General features: G+C 40.9%; 2 protein-coding genes across 2 annotated transcripts in view; one reads left to right on the forward strand and one right to left on the reverse strand.

Moving 5' to 3' along the window:
• Nucleotides 1-22,815, forward strand: part of LOC113684309 (uncharacterized) — a 35,859-nt gene that overhangs the window by 1,883 nt on the left and 11,161 nt on the right. The window contains exons 2-14 of the mRNA XM_089199585.1: nucleotides 827-1,048; nucleotides 1,656-1,916; nucleotides 2,328-2,513; nucleotides 3,292-3,585; nucleotides 4,127-4,411; nucleotides 4,698-4,994; nucleotides 5,785-6,081; nucleotides 6,537-11,735; nucleotides 13,719-13,969; nucleotides 14,275-14,433; nucleotides 14,996-15,367; nucleotides 15,915-16,015; nucleotides 21,919-22,011. Coding sequence (XP_089055711.1) covers nucleotides 827-1,048; nucleotides 1,656-1,916; nucleotides 2,328-2,513; nucleotides 3,292-3,585; nucleotides 4,127-4,411; nucleotides 4,698-4,994; nucleotides 5,785-6,081; nucleotides 6,537-11,735; nucleotides 13,719-13,969; nucleotides 14,275-14,433; nucleotides 14,996-15,367; nucleotides 15,915-16,015; nucleotides 21,919-22,011 — 8,017 coding nt within the window. The remainder of the gene's footprint in view (nucleotides 1-826; nucleotides 1,049-1,655; nucleotides 1,917-2,327; nucleotides 2,514-3,291; nucleotides 3,586-4,126; nucleotides 4,412-4,697; nucleotides 4,995-5,784; nucleotides 6,082-6,536; nucleotides 11,736-13,718; nucleotides 13,970-14,274; nucleotides 14,434-14,995; nucleotides 15,368-15,914; nucleotides 16,016-21,918; nucleotides 22,012-22,815) is intronic.
• The window catches only part of LOC149049084 (uncharacterized), an 87,457-nt gene continuing 80,863 nt past the window's right edge, over nucleotides 16,222-22,815 (reverse strand). The window contains exon 2 of the mRNA XM_089199295.1: nucleotides 16,222-20,602. Within this exon, the coding sequence (XP_089055421.1) occupies nucleotides 16,517-20,506 (3,990 nt within the window). The 5' untranslated portion in view covers nucleotides 20,507-20,602 and the 3' untranslated portion in view covers nucleotides 16,222-16,516. The remainder of the gene's footprint in view (nucleotides 20,603-22,815) is intronic.

Genomic DNA, 22,815 nt, shown 5'->3' on the forward strand with positions numbered 1-22,815 from the left:
GAAATAATTCCGTACTCGAATGAAAAAAATTATACATTGCACACACCAACAAGTAAAAAGTTAGCCAAAGTCTTCTTACACATGTGTAGTTTTTCGCTCAATAGTTATCCACTGAAGTGTGTAAAGTTAAATTTAGAAGGCTTAGTATGGGAAACAAGGACTGATATGCTTCAATTGTTTTGGCCGGAAAGTAATGCAAGCATCTTTTCCCTAGTTTCGCCAAAAATGTTATTAGCTATCCAATGCAAAATTGAAAAAAATTTTCTCAAACACTTTGACCGCTGAGTGAACGAAATCATAACTCTTTTGACACAATCGATACTTTTCTTATAGGAGAGTCTCAATGGGGTTAACCCGTAGCCGTACAGCGGCCAAAAAATTAACCCGTTTGGCGTAAAAATGGACAAATTTTAACCATTAGTCGTATAGGAAAGTGTCAACGGTTAAAAACGAATTATGCAATAGCCGTAAAAACACCAAAATTTTAACCGTCAGCCGTAAAAGCCATCATCCCATGGAGACCCTCCTATAGCCGACATTTCGATGTCGGGAGACATAATTTAAGGAATTTAAAAGTAGCACATTTTTCAAGACAGAGTACCTTTAAAAATGTCGAAATTTCAAAAATGTTGATCTATTTTCCATCAATTTCCATTTCGATCCTGGATTCTGGATACGATAATGCTTGTGAAAACCCAAGAAAGGCGTGGGACTCTATGAGACTATTGAAGTTTCCTTCTTTTAGCAAGGAAAGTATACAATTCAGTTTTCAAATCATTTATGACGACCTTAATTAACTTATTTCTAACAATTTTAATCTTTTTAGCATCGATTCCCAGTCCGACAGAAGCCACATCCTTATGTCCTTGCTCATGCGACTCACCTTTGAAGGACTTGCAAAGTTATGCAACCTCATATTCTTCCTCCGAAGAAGGAAGTACTTCGTCCCTGCATTTCTCATCCTCAAGCACCTTTAGATCTGGCTTTTATGGCTCTTCACTATGCTACTGCCGTTGCAGCACAACGAAATCGACGATTTACGAGATGCGTAAGTACATCCAGTAAAGAAATGCGAACAATTTACCTTCATTCGTCACGGAGGTGTATTTTCATCAGTAAAAAAAACCCTAGTTTTCCTAATCACATTTCCATCCTTCATTATATAACAATTCAGCTCTACAGAAACTTGGAATTTGAGGGCTACTTAAAGGTTTATTTCTGGACTCTAGTGGATGTATCTATTGCACAAAGATTCCATTCATTCATGCCATCTTCATTCATACCGTTTTGTAGGGTAGAGTCAAATCGTAAACAAAGTTTGCAAATTCCGCTTTGTTCGAATCATTTGAATAAGAGTGACTGGTGACTGGTGATTTTTACATTCATGTTTATTTTCGGGTGAAGTGAACATCGACGAAGATGAAGTTTCTGCCGATTTCCTTGGTAATTAATTTCTGCTCATTTATTTTCCCTAGGTAGTAGCTTGTGTTAAATGGCGGCAAAATTCGAAACCGCTCATGAATCACTTGGAACTGAGATTGGAGCGTTGAGACGATTGACTCTATTCGGCTTTAATACACAATATCAAACCAAGAGAAAATAATTGGTATATTTGCTCTTGATTAAACCTTATCTCGTTCCTTATTTTGTCACAGCTCACTCAAAGTCATATGGCAGTTCAATATCCGTCAGCAGTTTCTCTGTGTATCCGAGTTCCGATACACACAGTACGTATCTTCGTTTCAATAGCGGAGATTTCAGCTTATCTCAGAGTTCAAGTTCTGCGAGTACCGAAATTCGCATTTCGTCAAGCTCTAGTGAGAGACCTTTTAGTTTGTACCCAAGTTCAAGTAGAAGCGGTTTAAGTTTTTCTCCTACTTCAGAGAGAAGTGGCCTCAGTACTTCACCAACTTCAGGTAAAAGCAGTTACAGTTTAAGATCTTACATACTGTGATTATCCATGACAGCATTTTTCTAAAATCTTGACAATCAGTCTTATTAAGGGGAAAGAGCTGCTGAAGAAATTAATTTCAGTTTCCCCATGTATCTTTTATTAGTAATTATCTCTTTGTCAGTTATTTTTTTCGTTGATTGAATAATTGCATAATCAATTCAAGATTCTTCATTATGTTAACCCTCCAAAGTTCAGGGTGCCAAAAACCAACGCTATGACCTATCAGTACTGATACAAATGATTCTGTCCTTCAGTATTAAAACAATCCAAAAATTTGTACCATGTATATTATGTATTTCTTCTATAATTTTTCTATTTCATGATATGTTATTGAGGAAAATTTCTTAACTGTAATACAACTTTTATTCCACAGCATTTTCTATTACAACAGGAGACGTACCATTGTGCCCTTGCCCTTGTCAGCGTATTTCAAAGGAATCGCAAGCCTCTTCCTCTCTCTACGTTTACTCAAGCGACAGAGATCGTTCGTCCCAATACGTCGTATCTTCGTTCTGCCATTGTCCCTGCAAAGGAACATCATCGATTCATTTCGAGACGTGTAAGTACAATTGCTAATTGACTTGTTTTATTAGCCAGGGTTAACTTTCAATCCGGGTTTCTTTATTCTTTCGTTGAAAAGCCTTTTTCGGGCATTTTTTCTATTCTTTTTAGGGCGTCCAATAATCAAATTTAGACGAAAATAATTGTACTGAATTTTCTTTTAAAACTATCAGGTATGATATCGGATCTCACACTCGCTCTAGGTTATCTTAACCAGCTATGGAACAAACCGCCCTGGCCTTGATAACACACTAAAAACATTGAAGTTTCACTCCAAAGCAAGGTCAAGAAGGCTAGTTTGCATGTACAAAAGAGATTCATAATCATATGTGCCAATATAAAATGATTAATGAATCGTTTGAAATCAAGTAGTGTACAGAGCTTGTTTGGAATGACTTCCGTTTAACGATTATTCCCGGTTATTCCAAAAAACAAAAGCCTTGGACCCTAAGATATTATACTGTTTTCGCTTCTTTTCTGTCCTCTCAAAGAACTTTTGCATAATGAGGAATGGGGATGTTGTAAGGCAGCAAGCTTTATTCCATTTTACGGTATTCGTGTTGTTTAGGACCTTAATGCTGTTGTAGTTTCCTCATCTTGCTGGAAGTAACATGTACGAAGTCTAACATGTACCAAAAAATCTGAATAGATGGGGAGTGGTAGGATTTTTTGACATGTTTTCTTCATGGAGTTCCGACTCAGATTTATACAGTACATCTTAAATTATATCTTACCTCATGTAATTCATATAGCATTTACTATTTACCACTTCACAGCTTATACAGCTTCCTCAAGCTCTTCAGCAGATGCATCCTTGTGTACTTGTCCTTGCAACTCTGTTTTCAAGGACTTGCAAAGTTCCTTGCCTGCATATGCTACCTCATCCAAAAGTTTCTCATTTTTGATCCCTCTCTCCGTGGATAATTCTTCGTCATTCACAAAAGCTTCATTTAGCGATGGAAGCATTTCGTCCAAGTATTACCTATCCTCCAGTACTTCCTCACACATTCTTGACCTCTCTTCATGCTACTGCCCCTGCAGTGGAACACCCTCAAGTGTTTACCAAACACGTAAGTATGCTGGAGTGCCCATGATAATAACTGTAATAATTATGATAATGATGATGATGATGAAGAGATTAAAAAACACAATAAGAATGATGATTATAAAGACGATGATGATAATGGCGAAAGATAAGGAAAAGAAAGAGGTTAATTTCACTTTCTTTATCTACTGAGTCATATTTCCATTTGTCTTATCATATGCCCAAATCTTCCAAGACTATTGGACACCTTAACTTGCGAAGCGTCCCACATTTTAAAATTCGCTCAACAAAGCACCATTTTTTAGTTTACCTTTAATTTTGGGCATCCTTACATTCAAGAAGAGAGCGCATAGAGTTCAGGTAACAACAATTACAGCGTATCCCAAAGTCTCGAGATACTTCGGAGCGTATCGCACTCTGAACTAACCTGACCGAACAACATTTTTCCGAATCCGGCCGAATCTTTGAACATAGAGTTCGCCTTTTGTTCGTTTATGTAAATTGTGAAAGTACACTTTTCCAAGTTTAATCTTATTAACAGTTAATTATTCTCATTTATTTCGCAGCTTTTTCCAACCATGCGGTCGAAGAATACTCCTGCATTTGTCCTTGCGAACTTGGTTTGAGTGACTCACAAAGTTCCTCATTCCTGTATGCAACCACAAGTGTAGTAAATACCTCATTCGCATCTCGTATTTCTTCGTCAGTCACAAAAGCTTTATCGAACGATGAGAGAAATTCTTCTCAGTATTATTCATTCTCGTCCACCTCTTCCAGCATGCCTGGTTCTCACTTATGCTACTGCCGCTGCAGCACAGCATCTTCAACCGTCTATGAGACATCTATGTACTGTAAGTGCTAAAGAAATATTCGAAAGACAGAGTTATTATGACACTGCATTTTGACTGTTTTACAACACCGAAGTGATGATTAGAATAATATCAATAGTCAATATGATCCTAAACACGATAAAAAAAATAGGTTTGATAATAAAAGCAAGGGTAATAGTATCAAACATTTTACGGAGTTTCACCGAACAGTCATAATCATTCAGGAACCTAAATTATCAAAACCTCGCCTTCCAATATTATCTATAATCGGGTCATTAACTGTTTCGTATTGTCATCCGTTTGACAGCATTTTCCAGTTCAGAATCCTTGTGTACTTGCCCTTGTGGACCTGATTCAAGTAACTTGAAAAGTTCTTCATGGCTACATGGTCTATCGAGTGATGCAAGGACTGCTTCCCAGTTCTTGTCGTCCTCGTCTCATCCCATGTCTGGTATTTCCTCGTCATTTGCAGACGATTCGTGGAGGGATGGAAGTAGTTCGTACCTATATTTCTTATCCTCGACCACTGCCAGTTCCAGCATTTCTAACTCTTTGTTATGCTACTGTCCTTGCACCACTACAACATCGACGATTTACCAGACGGGTAAGTACATTTGTCATTAAACCGATCAACTGTTGGTAATAATATGTGTTTTTTTAATTTCCTTTGGCATATTCCATAGCAAAGAGATTATTCCAGGGGAAATGAACTATTTACACATAAACGCAACCTCGAGTTTTTCTTTGGTGAATTCTGATGGAAATAGAAACCCTGATACTCACTTGAAAATCTTCTTTCGTTACACAACCTCATCACTTTGAAAGACAGAGTTATTATAGCACTGCATTTTGACTGTTTTAAAACACCGTAGTGATAATAAGAATAATATCAATGGTTAATATGATCTTAAACACGATGAAAAAAATAGATTTGATTATAAAAGCAATGGTGATAGTATCAAACATTTAACGGAGTTTCACCGAACAGTCATAATCATTCAGGAACCTAATGGCTTCATTTTCAAACATAAGCTGTCTAAAGAGCCTGTGGCACTAAAGGAATAACAGAGAAACCTTTAGTTGGCTAGGCCGTGCATGAATGTTATGTATGACAAGCGGCCTGTGTATTTCTAGGATTTTCAATGTCCATAATAACCGTGCAGCAAAGTTGTTAGAAAGTAAATTATTAGCTTAAATATCAGTTTAAAACAAAGGGCTGCAATCGTCCAAATGGACGTCATTCGTACCCTCTGACATTATGCCAGAGTAAATAAAGTCAAATGCATAGCAAATAACAATTTAAATGCCCAAAATTTAAAATTGTCAAAACCTCAACTTCCAATGTCATCTATAATTGGGTCATTAACTGTTTCGTATTGTCATCCGTTTGACAGCATTTTCCAGTTCAGAATCCTTGTGTACTTGCCCTTGTGGACCTGATTCAAGTAACTTGAAAAGTTCTTCATGGCTACATGGTCTATCGAGTGATGCAAGGACTGCTTCCCAGTTCTTGTCGTCCTCGTCTCATCCCAGGTCTGGTATTTCCTCGTCATTTGCAGACGATTCGTGGAGGGATGGAAGTAGTTCGTACCTATATTTTTTATCCTCGACCACTGTCGGTTCCAGCATTTCTAGCTCTTTGTTATGCTACTGTCCTTGCACCACTACAACATCGACGATTTACCAGACGGGTAGGTACCTTTGTCATTAACCTGATCAACTGTTGGTAATAATATGTGGTTTTTTTCTCTCCCTTTGGCATATTCCATAGCAAAGAGATTATTCCAGGGAAAATGAACTATTTACACATAAACGCAACCTCGAGTTTTTCTTTGGTGAATTCTGATGGAAACAGAAACCCTGATACTCACTTGAAAATCTTTTTTCGCTTGCTATTTCTATTGGATAAACCTTTTTGCGATGGATTATGCCGAATCGTAGTAGTTTAAAGTTCTCAAATCTATAGTCCTCCGAAATTTCTGGGGAGACAATTCAGCTAAGAATTTCGTTTAATAATACAATGGAATCATAATCAGTAATGACTACTTCATTTCTCGCAAATTATTATACAATCATCACATTTTTACAGTTTATACAAGATCATATCATAGTTTAACTACCACTAACAGCCTCACTGAATTCCTAGGTTCAGATAGCAGCAGTTACGGCCAGTCTGTGAGTTCTACTATCGGAAGTTTGAGTGCCCTTAAAAGTTCAAGTTATATAAACTACAGCCCTTCTTCAGTTTTAAGCAGTACCAGTTATTTTATGTCACCGAGCTCAACTATTCGCAAAGAAACCTCATCACTATTATTAAGAAGTAGCTTCAGCATTTCACTTGATCCAAGTAGCAGAGGCTTCAGTATCTCACAAACGTCGGAAAGCAATAGCTACACCATCTCTACAAGCAGCACCCTTAATATCATTAGAACAGACAGCAGTTTGAGTGTTTCAACACGCTCAAGTAGCAACAGTTTCACTGTCTCACAAAGTTCAAGTAGCAGCAACTCCATTGTTTCGCAGAGTTCAAGCAAAAGCAGCTTCTTTTTTTCATCACCTTCAAATAGCATCAGTTCCAATATTTCACCAAGTTCAAGTAGCAGCAGCTTCAGTGATTCACCAAGTTCAAGTTACAACAGCTTTAGTATTTCAGTAAGTTCAAGTAGCAGCAGCTTCAGTAATTCACCAAGTTCAAGTAGTAGCAGCTCCAGTGATCCAGTAAGTTCAAGTAGCAGCAGCTTCAGTATTTCACTAAGTCCAAGTGGCAGCAGCTCTAGTGTTTCACCAAGTTCAAGTAGCAGCAGCTTCAGTGATTCACCAAGTTCAAGTCACAACAGCTTTAGTATTTCAGTAAGTTCAAGTAGCAGCAGCTTCAGTAATTCACCAAGTTCAAGTAGTAGCAGCTCCAGTGATCCAGTAAGTTCAAGTAGCAGCAGCTTCAGTATTTCACTAAGTCCAAGTGGCAGCAGCTCTAGTGTTTCACCAAGTTCAAGTAGCAGCAGCTTCAGTATTTCACTAAGTTCAAGTAGAAGCAGCTCCAGTTTTTCAGTAAGTCCAGGTAGCAGCAGCTCCAGTGTCTCACCAAGTTCAAGTAGCAGCAGCTTCAGTAATTCACCAAGTTCAAGTCGCAGCAGCTCCAGTGTTTCAGCAAGTTCAAGTAGCAGCAGCTCCAGTGTTTCAGTAAGTCCAAGAAGCAGTAGCTCCAGCGTCTTACCAAGTTCAAGTAGCAGCAGCTTCAGTAACTCACCAAGTTCAAGTCGCAGCAGCTCCAGTGTTTCGGTAAGTTCAAGTAGCAGCGGCTCCAGTGATTCAGTAAGTCCAAGTAGCACCAGCTCCAGTGCTTCACTAACTTCAAGTAGCAGGAGCGTCAGTGTTTCAGCAAGTCCAAGAAGCAGCAGCTTCAGTATTTCAGTAAGTCCAAGTAGCAGCAGCTCTAGTGTTTCACCAAGTTCAAGCAGCAGCAGCTTCAGTATTATAGTAAGCTCAAGTAGCCGCAGCTCCAGTGTTTCTGTAAGTCCAAGTAGCAGCAGTTCCAGTGTCTCACCAAGTTCAAATGGCAGCAGCTTCAGTAATTCACCGAGTTCAAGTCGCAGCAGCTCCAGTATTTCACTAAGTTCAAGTAGCACCAGTTCCAGTGTTTCAATAAGTTCAAGTAGCAGCAGCTCCAGTGTCTCACCAAGTTCAAGTAGCAGCAGCTTCAGTAATTCACCAAGTTCAAGTCGAAGCAGCTCTAGTGTTTCAGTAAGTCCAAGTAGCAGCAGCTCTAGTGTTTCACCAAGTTCAAGCAGCAGCAGCTTCAGTATTATAGTAAGCTCAAGTAGCCGCAGCTCCAGTGTTTCTGTAAGTCCAAGTAGCAGCAGTTCCAGTGTCTCACCAAGTTCAAGTGGCAGCAGCTTCAGTAATTCACTGAGTTCAAGTCGCAGCAGCTCCAGTATTTCACTAAGTTCAAGTAGCCGCAGCTCCAGTGTTTCAGTAAGTCCAAGTAGCAGCAGTTCCATTGTCTCGCCAAGTTCAAGTGGCAGCAGCTTCAATAATTCACCAAGTTCAAGTCGCAGCAGCTCCAGTGTTTTAGTAACTTCAAGTAGCACCAGTCCCAGTGTTTCAGTAAGTTCAAGTAGCAGCAGCTCCAGTGATTCAGTAAGTTCAAGTAGCTCCAGCTCCAGTGTTTCACGGAGTTCAAGTAGCGGCAGCTCCAGTGTTTCAGTAAGTCCAAGTGGCAGCAGCTTCAGTATTTCGCTAAGTTCAAGTAGCAGCAGCTCTAGTGTTTCAGTCAGTCCAAGTAGCAGCAGGTCCAGTGTTTCAGTAAGTTCAAGTCACAGCAGCTCCAGTGTTTCAGTAAGTCCAAGTAGCAGCAGTTCCAGTGTCCCACTAAGTTCAAGTAGCAACAGTTTCAGTAATTCACCAAGTTCAAGTCGCAGCAGCTCCAGTGTTTCAGCAAGTTCAAGTAGCACCAGTCCCAGTGTTTCGGTAAGTTCAAGTAGCAGCAGCTCCAGTGATTCAGTAAGTCCAAGTAGTACTAGCTCCAGTGCTTCACTAAGTTCAAGTAGCACGAGTGTCAGTTATTCAGCAAGTCCAAGTAGCAGCAGCTTCAGTATTTCACCAAGTTCAAGCAGCAGCAGCTTCAGTATTATAGTAAGCTCAAGTCGCCGCAGCTCCAGTGTTTCAGTAAGTCCAAGTAGCAGCAGTTCCATTGTCTCGCCAAGTTCAAGTGGCAGCAGCTTCAGTAATTCACCAAGTTCAAGTCGCAGCAGCTCCAGTATTTCACTAAGTTCAAGTCGCATCAGTTCTAGTGTTTCAGTAAGTTCAAGTAGCAGCAGCTCCAGTGTCTCACCAAGTTCAAGTAGCAGCAGCTTCAGTAATTCACCAAGTTCAAGTCGCAGCAGCTCCAGTGTTTCAGTAAGTCCAAGTAGCAGCAGCTCTAGTGTTTCACCAAGTTCAAGCAGCAGCAGCTTTAGTATTATAGTAAGTTCAAGTAGCAGCAGCTCTAGTGTTTCACCAAGTTCAAGCAGCAGCAGCATCAGTATTATAGTAAGTTCAAGTAGCAGCAGCTCCAGTGTTTCAGTAAGTCCAAGAAGCAGTAGCTCCAGCGTCTTACCAAGTTCAAGTAGCAGCAGCTTCAGTAATTCACCAAGTTCAAGTCGCAGCAGCTCCAGTGTTTCAGCAAGTTCAAGTAGCACCAGTCCCAGTGTTTCGGTAAGTTCAAGTAGCAGCGGCTCTAGTGATTCAGTAAGTCCAAGTAGCACCAGCTCCAGTGCTTCACTGAGTTCAAGTAGCAGGAGCGTAAGTGTTTCAGCAAGTCCAAGTAGCAGCAGCTTCAGTATTTCAGTAAGTCCAAGTAGCAGCAGCTCCAGTGTTTCACCAAGTTCAAGCAGCAGCAGCTTCAGTATTATAGTAAGCTCAAGTAGCCGCAGCTCCAGTGTTTCAGTAAGTCCAAGTAGCAGCAGTTCCATTGTCTCGCCAAGTTCAAGTGGCAGCAGCTTCAGTAATTCACCAAGTTCAAGTCGCAGCAGCTCCAGTGTTTTAGTAACTTCAAGTAGCACCAGTCCCAGTGTTTCAGTAAGTTCAAGTAGCAGCAGCTCCAGTGATTCAGTAAGTTCAAGTAGCTCCAGCTCCAGTGTTTCACGGAGTTCAAGTAGCGGCAGCTCCAGTGTTTCAGTAAGTCCAAGTAGCAGCAGCTTCAGTATTTCGCTAAGTTCAAGTAGCAGCAGCTCCAGTGTTTCAGCCAGTCCAAGTAGCAGCAGGTCCAGTGTTTCAGTAAGTTCAAGTCGCAGCAGCTCCAGTGTTTCCGTAAGTCCAAGTAGCAGCAGCTCCAGTGTCCCACTAAGTTCAAGTAGCAACAGTTTCAGTAATTCACCAAGTTCAAGTCGCAGCAGCTCCAGTGTTTCACCAAGTTCAAGTAGCACCAGCCCTGGTGTTTCAGTAAGTTCAAGTAGCAGCAGCTCCAGTGATTCAGTAAGTTCAAGTAGCACCAGCCCCAGTGTTTCAGTAAGTTCAAGTAGCAGCAGCTCCAGTGTCTCAGCAAGTCCAAGTAGCGGCAGCTTCAGTATTTCACTAAGTCCAAGTAGCAGCAGCTCCAGAGTTTTAGTAAGTCCAAGTAGCAGCAGCTCCAGTGTCTCACCAAGTTCAAGTAGCAGCAGCTTCAGTAATTCACCAAGTTCAAGTCGTAGCAGCCCCAGTGTTTCAGTAAGTTCAAGTAGCAGCAGCTCCGCTGTTTCACCAAGTTCAAGTAGCACCAGCTCCGTGGTTTTACCAAGTTCAGGTAGAAGCAGCTCTATTGTCTCAGAGATTTCAAATAGCAGCAGCTTCGTTGTATCACTGAGTTTAAGCAGTAGCAGCTCCATTGTTTCACCAAGGTCAAGTAGCAGCAGCTCCAGTGTTTTACTAAGATTAAGCAGCAGCAGCTCCAAGGTTTTGGTAAATCCAAGTGGCAGCAGCTCCAGTGTCGCACCAAGTTCAAGTCGCAGCAGCCCAAGTGATTTACCAAGTTCAAGTAGAAGCAGCCCTAGTGTTTCAGTAAATTTAAGTGGCAGCAGCTCTATTGTTTCACCAAGTTCAAGTGGCACTAGCTCCGTGGTTTCACCAATTTTAAGGAGAAGCAGCTCCATTGTCTCAGAAATTTCAAATAGCAGCAGCTTCATTGTAGCACTGAGTTTAAGCAGTAGCAGCTCCAGTGTCTCACCAAGTTCAAGTGGCAGCAGCTCCAGTGATTCACTAAGTTCAAGTCGCAGCAGCTCCAGTGATTTACCAAGTTCGAGTAGCAGCAGCTCCAGTGTTTCACCAAGTTCACGTAGCACCAGTTCCGTGTTTTCACCAAGCTCAAGTAGAAGTAGTTCCATTGTCTCAGGTGTTTCAAATAGCAGCGGCTTCATTGTAGCACTGAGTTTAAGCAGTAGCAGCTCCAGCGTCTCCCCAAGTTCAAGTAGCAACAGCTCCAGTGATTCACCAAGTTCAAGTAGCAGCAGCTCCGCTGTCTCACCAAGTTTAAGTAGCACCAGCTCCGGTGTTTCACCAATTTTAAGTCGTAGTGACTCCAGCGATTCACCAAGTTCAAGTAGCAGCAGCTCTACTGTTTCTGAAAATTCAAGCAGCAGCAGCTTCAGTGTCTCACCAAGTTTAAGTAGCAGCAGTTCCAGTGTCTCACCAAGTTCAAGAAGCAGCAGCTCCACTGTCTCACCACGTTCAAGTAGCGCCAGCTCCGGTGTTTCACCAAGTTTGAGTAGCAGCAGTTCCAGTGTTTCAGTAAGTTCAAGTAGCAGCAGCTTTAGTGTCTCACTTACCTCGAGTAGCAGTGCCACATCAAGTTCAGTGTATAGTATCTCTCCAACTTCAAGCAGCCATATTGACCGTAAGTATTTCATCATTCGTAAATTGTCCCGTTTAATAACAAACGTGAAATGTATTTTTGCAAGTCGCCATTCTTGGGAAGTATTGCGCAATATTATTCTTTGCATAGTTGTTTCAGGTTACACGAAAGCCGTTTCCTTAAACTCGGGCTTAGATAGCCTATTCCTTTTAGGCGATACTTCCTTTAAGAATATAAAAAGCAGAGATTTTCACAGTTCTCTTCCTTCCTAACTTAGAATAATCATTTACTAGCAGTTGAGTAAATCTCCAAGGTAATCGTCGTACCGTTTTTTCCTCAGTGTACAGTTCTGAGATAAGCGTTATTACCTTATTTGCACTTGTTACTACCTATCACTACTACCATTTCCGGATACCGCAGAAATAACATCATCGACATATCGTTTCAAGAAAAAGGGTTTAACCGGTGAAGTGGCTAAGGCCCTTTGTTCCAAGTCTTCCATTACCATGTTGGACGTGGAACGTCAGTTTGGTACACGTTTAAAATAGCACCAAAAAGCGGTTTTCCTTTGCAAAAAGGAAAATTCAGCTTTATCGGAGCATACTTGCCTAACTAACCATACAATTGGGTGGGATAATTCTAAAATTATCACCACTAATCGGCGTTACCACCAGCGCCTTTGTTTGGAGGCTTGGCATATTAACTCCGCCTACGCTCCTTTAAATCGTGACGATGGCGGTTTGCTTCCTGACGCCTATTTACACCTCGTCAGAAAAAAGGCCGCTAATTAGTGATCATATAAAAAGACCTCTTGTTGTAGCGTTTAGATTACCCCTGATGAAGGCACTAGACAGGAGTATCTAAACGTTGGGTCTATGAATTGTAACTTCTTTGGTTACATTCATTAAATCTGTAAACCAGAGTAGCATCAAACCATGTCTGCTCTTGATGTTGTTACTTTTTGGAACAAAAACCATAAAACACAATCACTAGTATATTGTATTTCATAACCTACTTAAAGATGTGTTACGTTCCTTTCTTACACGTACCGTATTTTATCATGTACATACTGAGATTTAACAGACTGAATAGGTGCGAAATAAATCTTCATTTGAAAGCTGGTCGAAGAAGCCGAGAGCCAATCAAATGGTACGTATCGCTTTTTTTCACGTGTGAGGAAATCGATACGTCCAATTAGGGAACCGCGTATCATATTTTTTTCACATGTAAAGCGACTGTAATTCAACCTTCATTGGCAGAATTTTGCTTTTCAGACTGTTCGCGATGTTTTTTCAAATCCGCCCTCAGGACTGTTTTCTATGCCAAGTTATTTACTAAAGATGACTGTGGTACTTCTGTGCAGGATTCTGTGGAATAGAAAGCATGCAGAAAAAAAGCTCAAATAAGAAAACGATGAGAAAACAAAGCAGGGAGATTTAAAACTGTTCAAATCATTTTTGTGACGGAAAGAACGAGGAAATTGAACATGTATCTTGAGGAGTTCATTCGCTCCATTTGACGACAAGACAGAGAAGATTATTAACCCTTAAGCTTAAGAAGTTTTGTGTCAAGTGTTGACAGGTGTTTTGTTGATTTTCACACAAGGCAATTTACATGATTTACATCTTTCATGATCGATTTATGAGAGTTAAACTTAAATCTGATGAACAAAAAATTGTCATTTACAAGAATTAAATCTCCGTATGCATATAATAGACACTTTACACCAAAGTCTGCCCATATGATATTTACGATCTCGTAGGTTTGAATCAGAAATCTCACTCGTTCGATTTCCGATACTACCGTCACTTGCGTAAATATCATACGGGCAGACTTTCCATGAATTATTCTTTATATACAGTACACTGCTAAAAATTACTTTACCTAGTATATATTTACAGAATTTTGTTCCAGTGGGAAAAAACTAGTATTCTTCTAACAAGAATCAGATATACATGAGATTCTTCTCATAGAAATAACATACTTTGCATCTAATAATCGCGTTTCTTTTTTTTTTCTCTTCAGCTGCTGCAACAAGTAAGAAAGCATTTCTTCTGTGCCTTTTTTATGTGAATTCATCGAATCTAAACCTGCTCTCGCCAGAATATTCGAAACTATTGCAGATGGCCTCAAACACTAATGAAAATAAGTATTCTCTTTTGAAACTAATGACAGCGAAGGAAATTTATGTTTTAATTTTGAAATTCTTCAATGTTCTGATTGGTTTTTATATGTTGAGGACAACAAACATTTCCCACACATATTTCACTAACATGGCTTAATTTGAAATTTCTGATTTGCAATACACCTCCAATAAAGAAAGAAGTCTCCCTTTCATAATCTTCTTTTAAAGGCTTATACCACACAAATTGTGCGATAGTATACCGAAAAACTGGAGAAAATGGTTGCCAAGCTTCTTGTCATTATGTTTCAAGAAAGGAAAAGTTATTTCGGTTTAAACTGGTTCCGACATGAAGCCATAATTAAATTATCTGTTGTGAAATATGCCATATAATAGTGCGGTCCAGAAAAGTCATGGAGCAGGTCACTGATGTACTTCTTGTTTTAATTTTTGTTTTAATTCAAAGAAATCCCCAGCAACTTGTATCCTCACGGTCCAGATCAGAAGGATTATGAACTTCGTCTTGAAGATACTTCTTTCTCCTCCGACCAATGTTTGAAGATCAACACAGATTGGACTGGATTTCCGTTTTTCACAGAAAGGCATTACAAATTATACGTGAGTAAAATTTTCCTATTAGAGACTAAACAGAATGATTTTCCTTTCAACCAATAGAAATTTTTTGCGCTGAAGGTGCGAGGAGAAAATTTTAAAGAAAATGAGAGTAATACTGCTCCAATCCAAAGCGCATGAACATCCTAAGACTACCTGACAAAAATCACTCGGTCATCTATTTGTTATGAGAGATTTTTAAGAGACATCTTGCTTTCTTGCCCTTTTGTATATGAAAATTTCCTCCATAAAACATATGAAGCTCATCGAGCGTATGTCTTGATTGAGAGACAAGGGTGGAAAATAAGAAGCGAAGTTTCCAAAAGATATGTTTATCTCTTCGTACGTTGTCACAAAATAAATGCATTATGCTACAAACGTAAATGTGTCACGCCCCAGTTGGGGAACAGCAGTCTTTATTTTGATCATTTTGTTAATGATGAATTCGCCAGGTAAACTTGGCAGCCGAGGGTTAGAGTAATTTACGAAAGAAGTGGTTGCTCTAAAAGTATACTTGCATGCAATGTTACAAACCTCGTTTATCATTCTTTTACCACCTTTTTTTTAGATTTGTCGAAATGGTATAATCCAATTGAATTATGAGTGGAGCTGGTGGTGGCCTCGGAAATTTGGTATCTACTGGTGGTTTAGAAACATGGGTATTATTGCTCCCTTCTGGGCCACAACTGATACTTATTTTGCATTCATGAACGGTCATTCAAAGGTTTATTATCAAGTGTATAGACAAACGCAAGAAACGTCAAATGAAATTCTGGCCATGGCTTCAAAGCATGTAAAGAGCTACACCGCAGGATTTGACGACTTTGCGGCCACTTGGGTCCTTGTTGTGACGTGGGAAAAGCTCTGTCCATACGTGTATTATTCATACTACTATTACTACAGTTACTTCGAGCAGGGTTTTCCGTTCAATTGTCCTCGAGTAAGCATTTACACTTTTTTTAATTATCATAACTCCAAGATAACCATGTGAGTTAACGACATATAGTTGCTAACTTTCAATTGGACCTTACAGTGTCTGAGTTTTTGGTTTGACGAATTCGTCAAATCCTGAAAAAGCAAAAAAAATACGAAAAACAGCAGGGATTTCCATTTTATTCTCTTTTTTCTCTTTTATTTGTCGGCTTAGCGAGAGCTCAAATCGGGTTGGGGAAAGATTGACCATACTTAACAGATGTTTAACATCCGAACATCAAAAGAAGAAAACTTAAAGATTGCCTGCCATTATTTAGGGTAAAATTGCAAGTTATTCGAAGTAACAATCCCTATGACTCCCGAAACTATACTCCACGTAGTTCATTAACATTGTCAACCCAGAAGTGATGACTGCACGTATGAGTCATGAAGTATAACATACAGCAGTAACTTGACTTGTTGCATTTAAGGTAAAATACATTTATCAGGAAATATTTATGTCTGGTTTAAAATATCAAAATCTGAATTGTTCCTGCGTTTTTATTGTTTTCCAGAGTAACACATTCCAAGCTGTCTTGATAACGAATGGATTTAACACATTCTTGATGTATAATTATCCCTATGGAGGAATTCAATGGGTGATCAACGCAGATCCGTAAGTTTTCTACGCCTCTTAATGAGGGGGGCATTGGAATTTTCGGTTTTGCGCTTTCAGCTATTTTTTAGATCGGTTTTTCGGTTTTGGTGTTCATTGCGGTTTGCGGATATTCCGTTTTTTAGCATTTGGTTTTCGGTTTTCGCGAAAAATACTAACGGGTTTTCGTGTCGGAAATGAGACTAAAGAATCTGCTATGTTCCGAAACTTCACGTTTTTATTTTATAAAATCAACTTAATCTCCCGCTCTCTCTCACCGTTCTCTGTCCCACGCTCTGGTCTCTCTCAATTTAATATATAATATGACCCTATTGTTCAATCATCTGTCACTTATCGCAAAAAATCAACCGGAAATCAATTAACGCTGAATAATCTCTCACACACTCCCCTGTTTTTCTCAACGGAGAAAAACACTAGAATGACGCACTCGATAAAATGTGAAATTCAATGAACGAAACAGAAAGTTAGTCCAGTATATCAGTTCAGTGTTCCTAAATATCTCTAATCAGCATCAATGTTCGCATCTTGAATGCGATAACGAGCGGCTACCGCTGCATCCCTCCTGGGCCTGAATGTCGGGGCTAAGGGGTTGAGCTGTAGAGGAGCCTGTACATTCTCCCGATCGCAGGACAGCTCCAGTGGGTAAAGGTGTTGTACCGCCCGTTCAAGTGTTCCTTTCCCCGCTCGAAGTTTGGCAGCTCGAACGATTCCGTCTCGTCCCGAAATCAGATCTTCCACGATTCCAATTTTCCATTTATTGCGATTTCGTTCCTCGTCCTTGATGATGACTACCTCTCCTTTGGCCAAGGGCATGGTTTGACCCTTGTGTTTCATCCGGTGTCGTTCTCTCAACCCTCGTAAATATTCGGTAGTCCACCTGGTCCACAAAGCCTGCTTGCACTTTCGCAAATATTTAGCTCTTCTACGCAGATCAAATTCTCTTAGATGGTGTGGTTCCAGTTCTGGTAGCTGGTTTGATCGAAGAAATAGCAGTGAGTTAGGGGTAAGCACGGGTAACTGTATGTCGTCTTCGACGTAACATAAAGGGCGATTATTCAAAGCAATCTCCACATCCAGTACCACTTCACACAGCTCTGTCCAGGTCAACATTCCGCATCCGATAGTCTTGTTTAAAGCTGTTTTTACCAGTGCGATGAGGCGCTCGAACTGTCCTCCCCACCAAGCGGCGCGGCTGAGGTTGAATTGCCACTTGATGTTCTCATGTGCTAAGTAATCTTGTGTCTTCTCGTCACGCATAACTTGTTTGAGCCACTTCTCGGCGCCAACAAAGGTTTTGCCATTGTCGGAATATATCTTCTTCGGACGCCCACGGCGCGCGATGAGCCGTTTTAGACTTCTTAGGAATTCACTGGTTTCCAGGCTTGGTAGTACTTCCAGGAATAATCCTCGGGTAAGACTGCACGCGTACAATGCAAGATAGGCCTTTCCTTCTGTTTTGGCTTGTAAGTCACTTGGTAAGGGCTTATCCCATGCGATCTTCGTGTCGCAGGCATCTCTGTAGAGCATTTTTCCAGAGAGGGTCACGGGTGAAGCCAGACCGAGTGGATCGTAGATTTTTGCGACTTTTCCAAGAATACCTCTTTTTGTCGGCTCAGCGGTTGAAATCGGGAAGCTGACTTGAATTTCGTCCTTTCCTTTGTCCCAGGGGACTCCTAGCAGTTTTGATTCGCCCTTTCTGGTTCCCAGTTGTTGTTTGGCGTAACTCTGACTTTCTTCATCTACAGTCGCAGTTTCAACTTCTAGTTCCCGATCGTTGGAATGCCACTTGTGCAGCTTGAAAGTCGCCTCACCAAAGATGGTCGTGGCTGTCATCTTGATTTCTAACGCTTGTTCTGTTGTCTCCCCACCACTGATTAAATCATCCACGTACATACTGCGCTCTATCTCCTCTACTAATTCCGGGTTCACCATTTTGTATCGCTGTAGATGTTCTTTGATAACTACGGCCAAGAGGAATGGAGACGGTGCCAAACCAAAGAGTACTCGAGTGAATCGCAAGGTTTCTACTTGTTTGCTTGCCAGATCCTTTATCCAATGAAAGCGTAAGGCATCTCGGTCTTCTCTTCGGACGCGAATTTGCAAAAATGCTTGTTTTAAGTCGCCAGCTATTGCCACGGGATAGAATCTATTTCGTACCAGCATGTTCCAAAGCTGGTTCTGTAGTGGAGGGCCGATTTCGAGGCACTCGTTGAGTGAGGGGACACTTGCATTAGCTCTTGCAGAAGCATCATAAACAATGCGTATCTTTGTAGATTCTGCATTCTCGCGCACGACCGCTTTATGAGGAATGTAGAACTCTTTTCCGTCCTTGACCACCTCGTCAGCGTGTTCTATGATCCCTTGGCTCAGTTGAGTCTGGATGATGTCGTTGTACCTCTCCAGCTCGCCTTGTATCTCTAACTTCCGCACGAGATTTTTGAGACGTTTTAAACTTCCAGTGTGATTGTTCGGTAGGGGGGGGTGATTTCCTTTCCAGGGCAAGTTCGTCTCGTACCAGCCTTCTGAACTCCTAGTTAGTTGCTCTTTGAATTCTTCGTAAACGGTTTCCTGGTCTCCACTTGGATTGCCCTTTAGCCCCAAGACGTCTAACTTGCACAATTCTTCGTAATCAATTGCGGAGGTCTGCGTTAACAACATGTTGCTGAGGTCCAACTCTGTTCCAGGTGACAAAATCGTCCAGCCGAACTTCGTGTATTCTGCTACTGGTTCTCCCGAGCGCCCAACTCTTGGTCTTGCCCCTGTTTTGATCTTAGCGTACTCGTTTGTTCCAAGGATCAGATGGACAGGCAACATCGCTTTCTCGTCGTTATCATTTGTGGTTACGCCCTTCAAGTGAGAAAACTGAGCTACGATTTCTGCGCATTTTGGGTTTTCCAATGTCAACAACTCATTGCGGTCGACTTTGTTTACTTCGGCTTCTAAGGTGAATTTACCATCGACGCTTCGAATTTGTAGGCCATAGATGTCTATCGCTTTGTTTGAAGTACCAAACATCATTTCAATGCGCTTGAATTGTTGACGGATAGGGCGCAAATGTAAACAGTTCAGAAGCGTTGATGAAGCGTAGGAACTTCCGGCTCCTGTATCCAACAATGCTCGGCATTTAACACCATTCACGTCAACTGTTACCATAGGATACACCACTCCTTTCCTTTCTGCGCTCGTTGTGGTCATCAGCTGGTCTCGCGATGTATGTTTGTCACAGATCGACGTATGATGTCTTCGACTGCAGATCTGGCAGCCAGAACGGCTTTTGCACTCAGAAGCACGGTGTCGACTTCCGGTGCAGTTAAAACAAAGCTGTTTCAGTCCTAATTGTTTCCTGCGGTCTCCAACTGTCACAAACTTGTCGCAATTCACAGCTCTGTGGTCAGTTGCGTCACAGTAGACGCACCCTCTTTGTGTTGGCGTAGTTTCGTTTGCGTGAAATGCTTTCTCGCGATCGCGGAATTTAGCACCTTGCTTCCCCGCATTATCAATGGGGTTGATTTCCTTCCAACTTTTCAAAGCTTTTATCAACTGTGGGAAGTCCCAGTCTTGCCAGTCCATTTGTCCTCTCACTAGATCTGCTTTTACACCCTTTAGTTTGTCGAGCACACTTCTTACATTTCCAGTGACGTCTTTCAATTTGCCCAGTGTCTCCAAAGATTGCACATTGTACACGAGCTTCTTGTAAAATTCGTGGATAGGTGCAGGTTGTGTTCCTGTAATGACAGGTAAATTCGCGATGTTCTGGACGCACGCATTCACGATCTCACTCGTTTTCCCATATTCGCCGACGAGGATATTCTTTGCCCTTTCGTAGCCCTCTGTTGTGAAAGGCAGTCCGTCTATCTCCGCTCGAACCTTTGGATCTACCAGCTCTTTTAGGTATGCAAACTTGGTCACAGACGCAAGGTTTGCTTTATCAATTTCAGCTTGAAATTTGTTCCAGAACGGCAGCCATGCTTCATACGTCCCATTAAACTTTGTGATCTGTAGTTTCGGTAGCTTTGTTGTCCTTTGTTCAATCTGATTGGCCTTCTCAACAGGTTGCTGTTTTGCCTTGGTCTCTTCCAGTTGGCGTTCGAATTCTAGCTTCATCTCCATTTGCTCTCTTTCGAATTTAAGCTCCTCTTCACGAACACGGGCTTTCCTTTCTTCTTCGTCCTTGTGCTTTCGATGTTCGATCTCTCCATTCGTCTCCACGAGCCATTTTTCTAGTCGCGAAACTTCTTCGTCAGCTTCGGCGATCGGTTCTTCAATGCTGCTGCTCCAACTTTCAACGTCTTCTGCACTTTTCCCGGCCTTGAACATGGTCTGTTCAACCTTTAGTTTAAGCGCGTCTACTTCTTTTACTAATGCTTGTAGGTTGTCGCGATGTCGCGCGACCGCTCCAAGGTTTCCCTTTTCCACAATGCCACGTGTTTTTCCATTAGTGTACAGCAACATCTGCAATTTAGCCTCTGCTTCTTTGGTTAGTTCCTCCATGCTTCGCGCGTCCCGTCGGAGGTGCCACTGTGTCGGAAATGAGACTAAAGAATCTGCTATGTTCCGAAACTTCACGTTTTTATTTTATAAAATCAACTTAATCTCCCGCTCTCTCTCACCGTTCTCTGTCCCACGCTCTGGTCTCTCTCAATTTAAATATATAATATGACCCTATTGTTCAATCATCTGTCACTTATCGCAAAAAATCAACCGGAAATCAATTAACGCTGAATAATCTCTCACATCGTTTTTCCTCCACTGATCTCGAATAGCCGCGAAACGCAAATGTTATCGAGAGGAATACGTGACAAACCAATTGAAATATCACAGGGGGCCCTAGATAGCCAACGTATAGCCGAACCTTCCCCCGCCCCCTCCCCCAAGGTGGGGGGGAGGGGAGGGTACGGCTCCACGTAAGGTACGGCTAAGCACAGAACATTGCCAGAGGTTCTTTATGAACGCCACCTCGAAGTTGGTGAACGGGTTACAGGCCGCACATGACTGATTGATTCAACTTTCCAATAGCATCTCCAAACTTTCGTAGTTCGCAAATGGAAATGTTGGATAAGGGATTTCCGATGAAACTTTCCAGAGTTATAGCTTTTTGCGACTTCAAAATTGCTATCCTATAGAGGACTTTTGTGCGAATTTCCTTAATTTAACTACTTTCCATTACTGACTGCTGAGTCCGCAGAGACCACGCCCGAGGTCCTCAAGAGAGCAGCTGTTAATTTAAGCAGATACTAGAAGATACGAATGCCAAGTCCATGACATTCATAAATCCTGTAATGAAATTAGTGTAGGTTACTCTGAATGCTCCAAATGTCACCACTGTATCGGATCGATCAGGGTTTTAATAAATGGGATTTGAAAATGTATCGGTTTAGACAGTTTTGCATGCGGTTTTCGGTTTTGATCGAATTTTTTTTCGGTTTTTCGGTTTTGGATGATTTTTTCCACGGTTTTTCGTTTTCTAATAGGCCCCAATGCCCCTCTCCTAAATGAAAACCAAAGTCAGAATATAAAAATATATATTAAAATTGCATATAAGTAAACACGAAATAACTACAAATTTTGTCTGACATTAGTAGGTCTCATCGGCATTCTTTGATATTTATGTCTAACACATTAATTTAGATTACACTATGGTCTTTTTTTAATGATTTCTTGGTCTCAAATTGGCTTACCAATTCTTCCTAGTTACCATCCGTACTTTTTATCAAAGAGCTACAATATGATATCTGATGAAATTAATTCAAGGGCTTACGAATTGCTTTTCATTAGAATAAAAAAAACATTGAAATGTGTTTGTGATGGAAGTAAGGACATCGCCGAAGTACCAGAAATTCATGCGACTGGGAAAAACAGTTGAGAGAATACGTAACAGTAAGGATTTTTTCGACCATTCGCAGGAATAACTACCGTTACTGGACGAACTACTATGGTCTTCCTGTGGCTGGCTGGAATGCAGGGAACGATGGCAAAGATTATATCAATATGAAAGGGTAGGATAAATCAAATTTGAACATATTTATATTAAAAGATCTGAATATCCCAAACAATCTTTATCAGTCAATAGCGTATGAAAATGAAAAATAAACAGGATGATTGGAACTCGCACATTCTTCCACAAAGGCAGTAATACATGACCCAATATGAGAGAGCCAGCTAAGCAGCCAATGGATGTGAATATTCATCCACGTAACCGACTTATAAAGGGTTATGTTTACGCGTGAAATTTTCTCAATGATTCTTTACAATTTCAAAAGTGGTTTCTTTTTCAATTCGGAGAATTGCTGTAATTGGTGTAGATAGGTATAAACCTTCAAATTTAATCTGAAATTTCTCACAGAGCCCCGAAACTCGATGTATATATAACTTCTATAACCAGTATAAATCTGTTAGCGTTTCATGACGAGTGATGCAATCTGATTGGCTACATCACTCGCCATCTGTTCTATGATGGTTAGCGAGAAAAGAGAGTAGACTAAAATTGTGATTTATTTGTATCATTATTTGATAAAAAGTTACGCCTTTCTTTGTGTTAAGTTTTGAATAAGCATTAAATCTATGCAATAACAATTAAATGGACAATCTGATTGAGCCTCGAACTAATGTTTTTTTTTATTCCAAGCTTTCACCGATCTGCGGTATCAGACATTCCCTGAAGATGCTGAAGATCGGCGAAAGCTTGGAACTAAAAAGAAATACAGTGACTCAAGGCCTCAATCGAATCATCTATTTAATCAACATGCTACAGAAGGACAACTTCAAACGCTTAATAAAAATTAATTTATTCGCTGTTGATT

Source organism: Pocillopora damicornis, chromosome 3 (genome assembly GCF_964200805.1).
Source record: "Pocillopora damicornis chromosome 3, jaPocDami1.2, whole genome shotgun sequence".
Taxonomy (NCBI): domain Eukaryota; kingdom Metazoa; phylum Cnidaria; class Anthozoa; order Scleractinia; family Pocilloporidae; genus Pocillopora; species Pocillopora damicornis.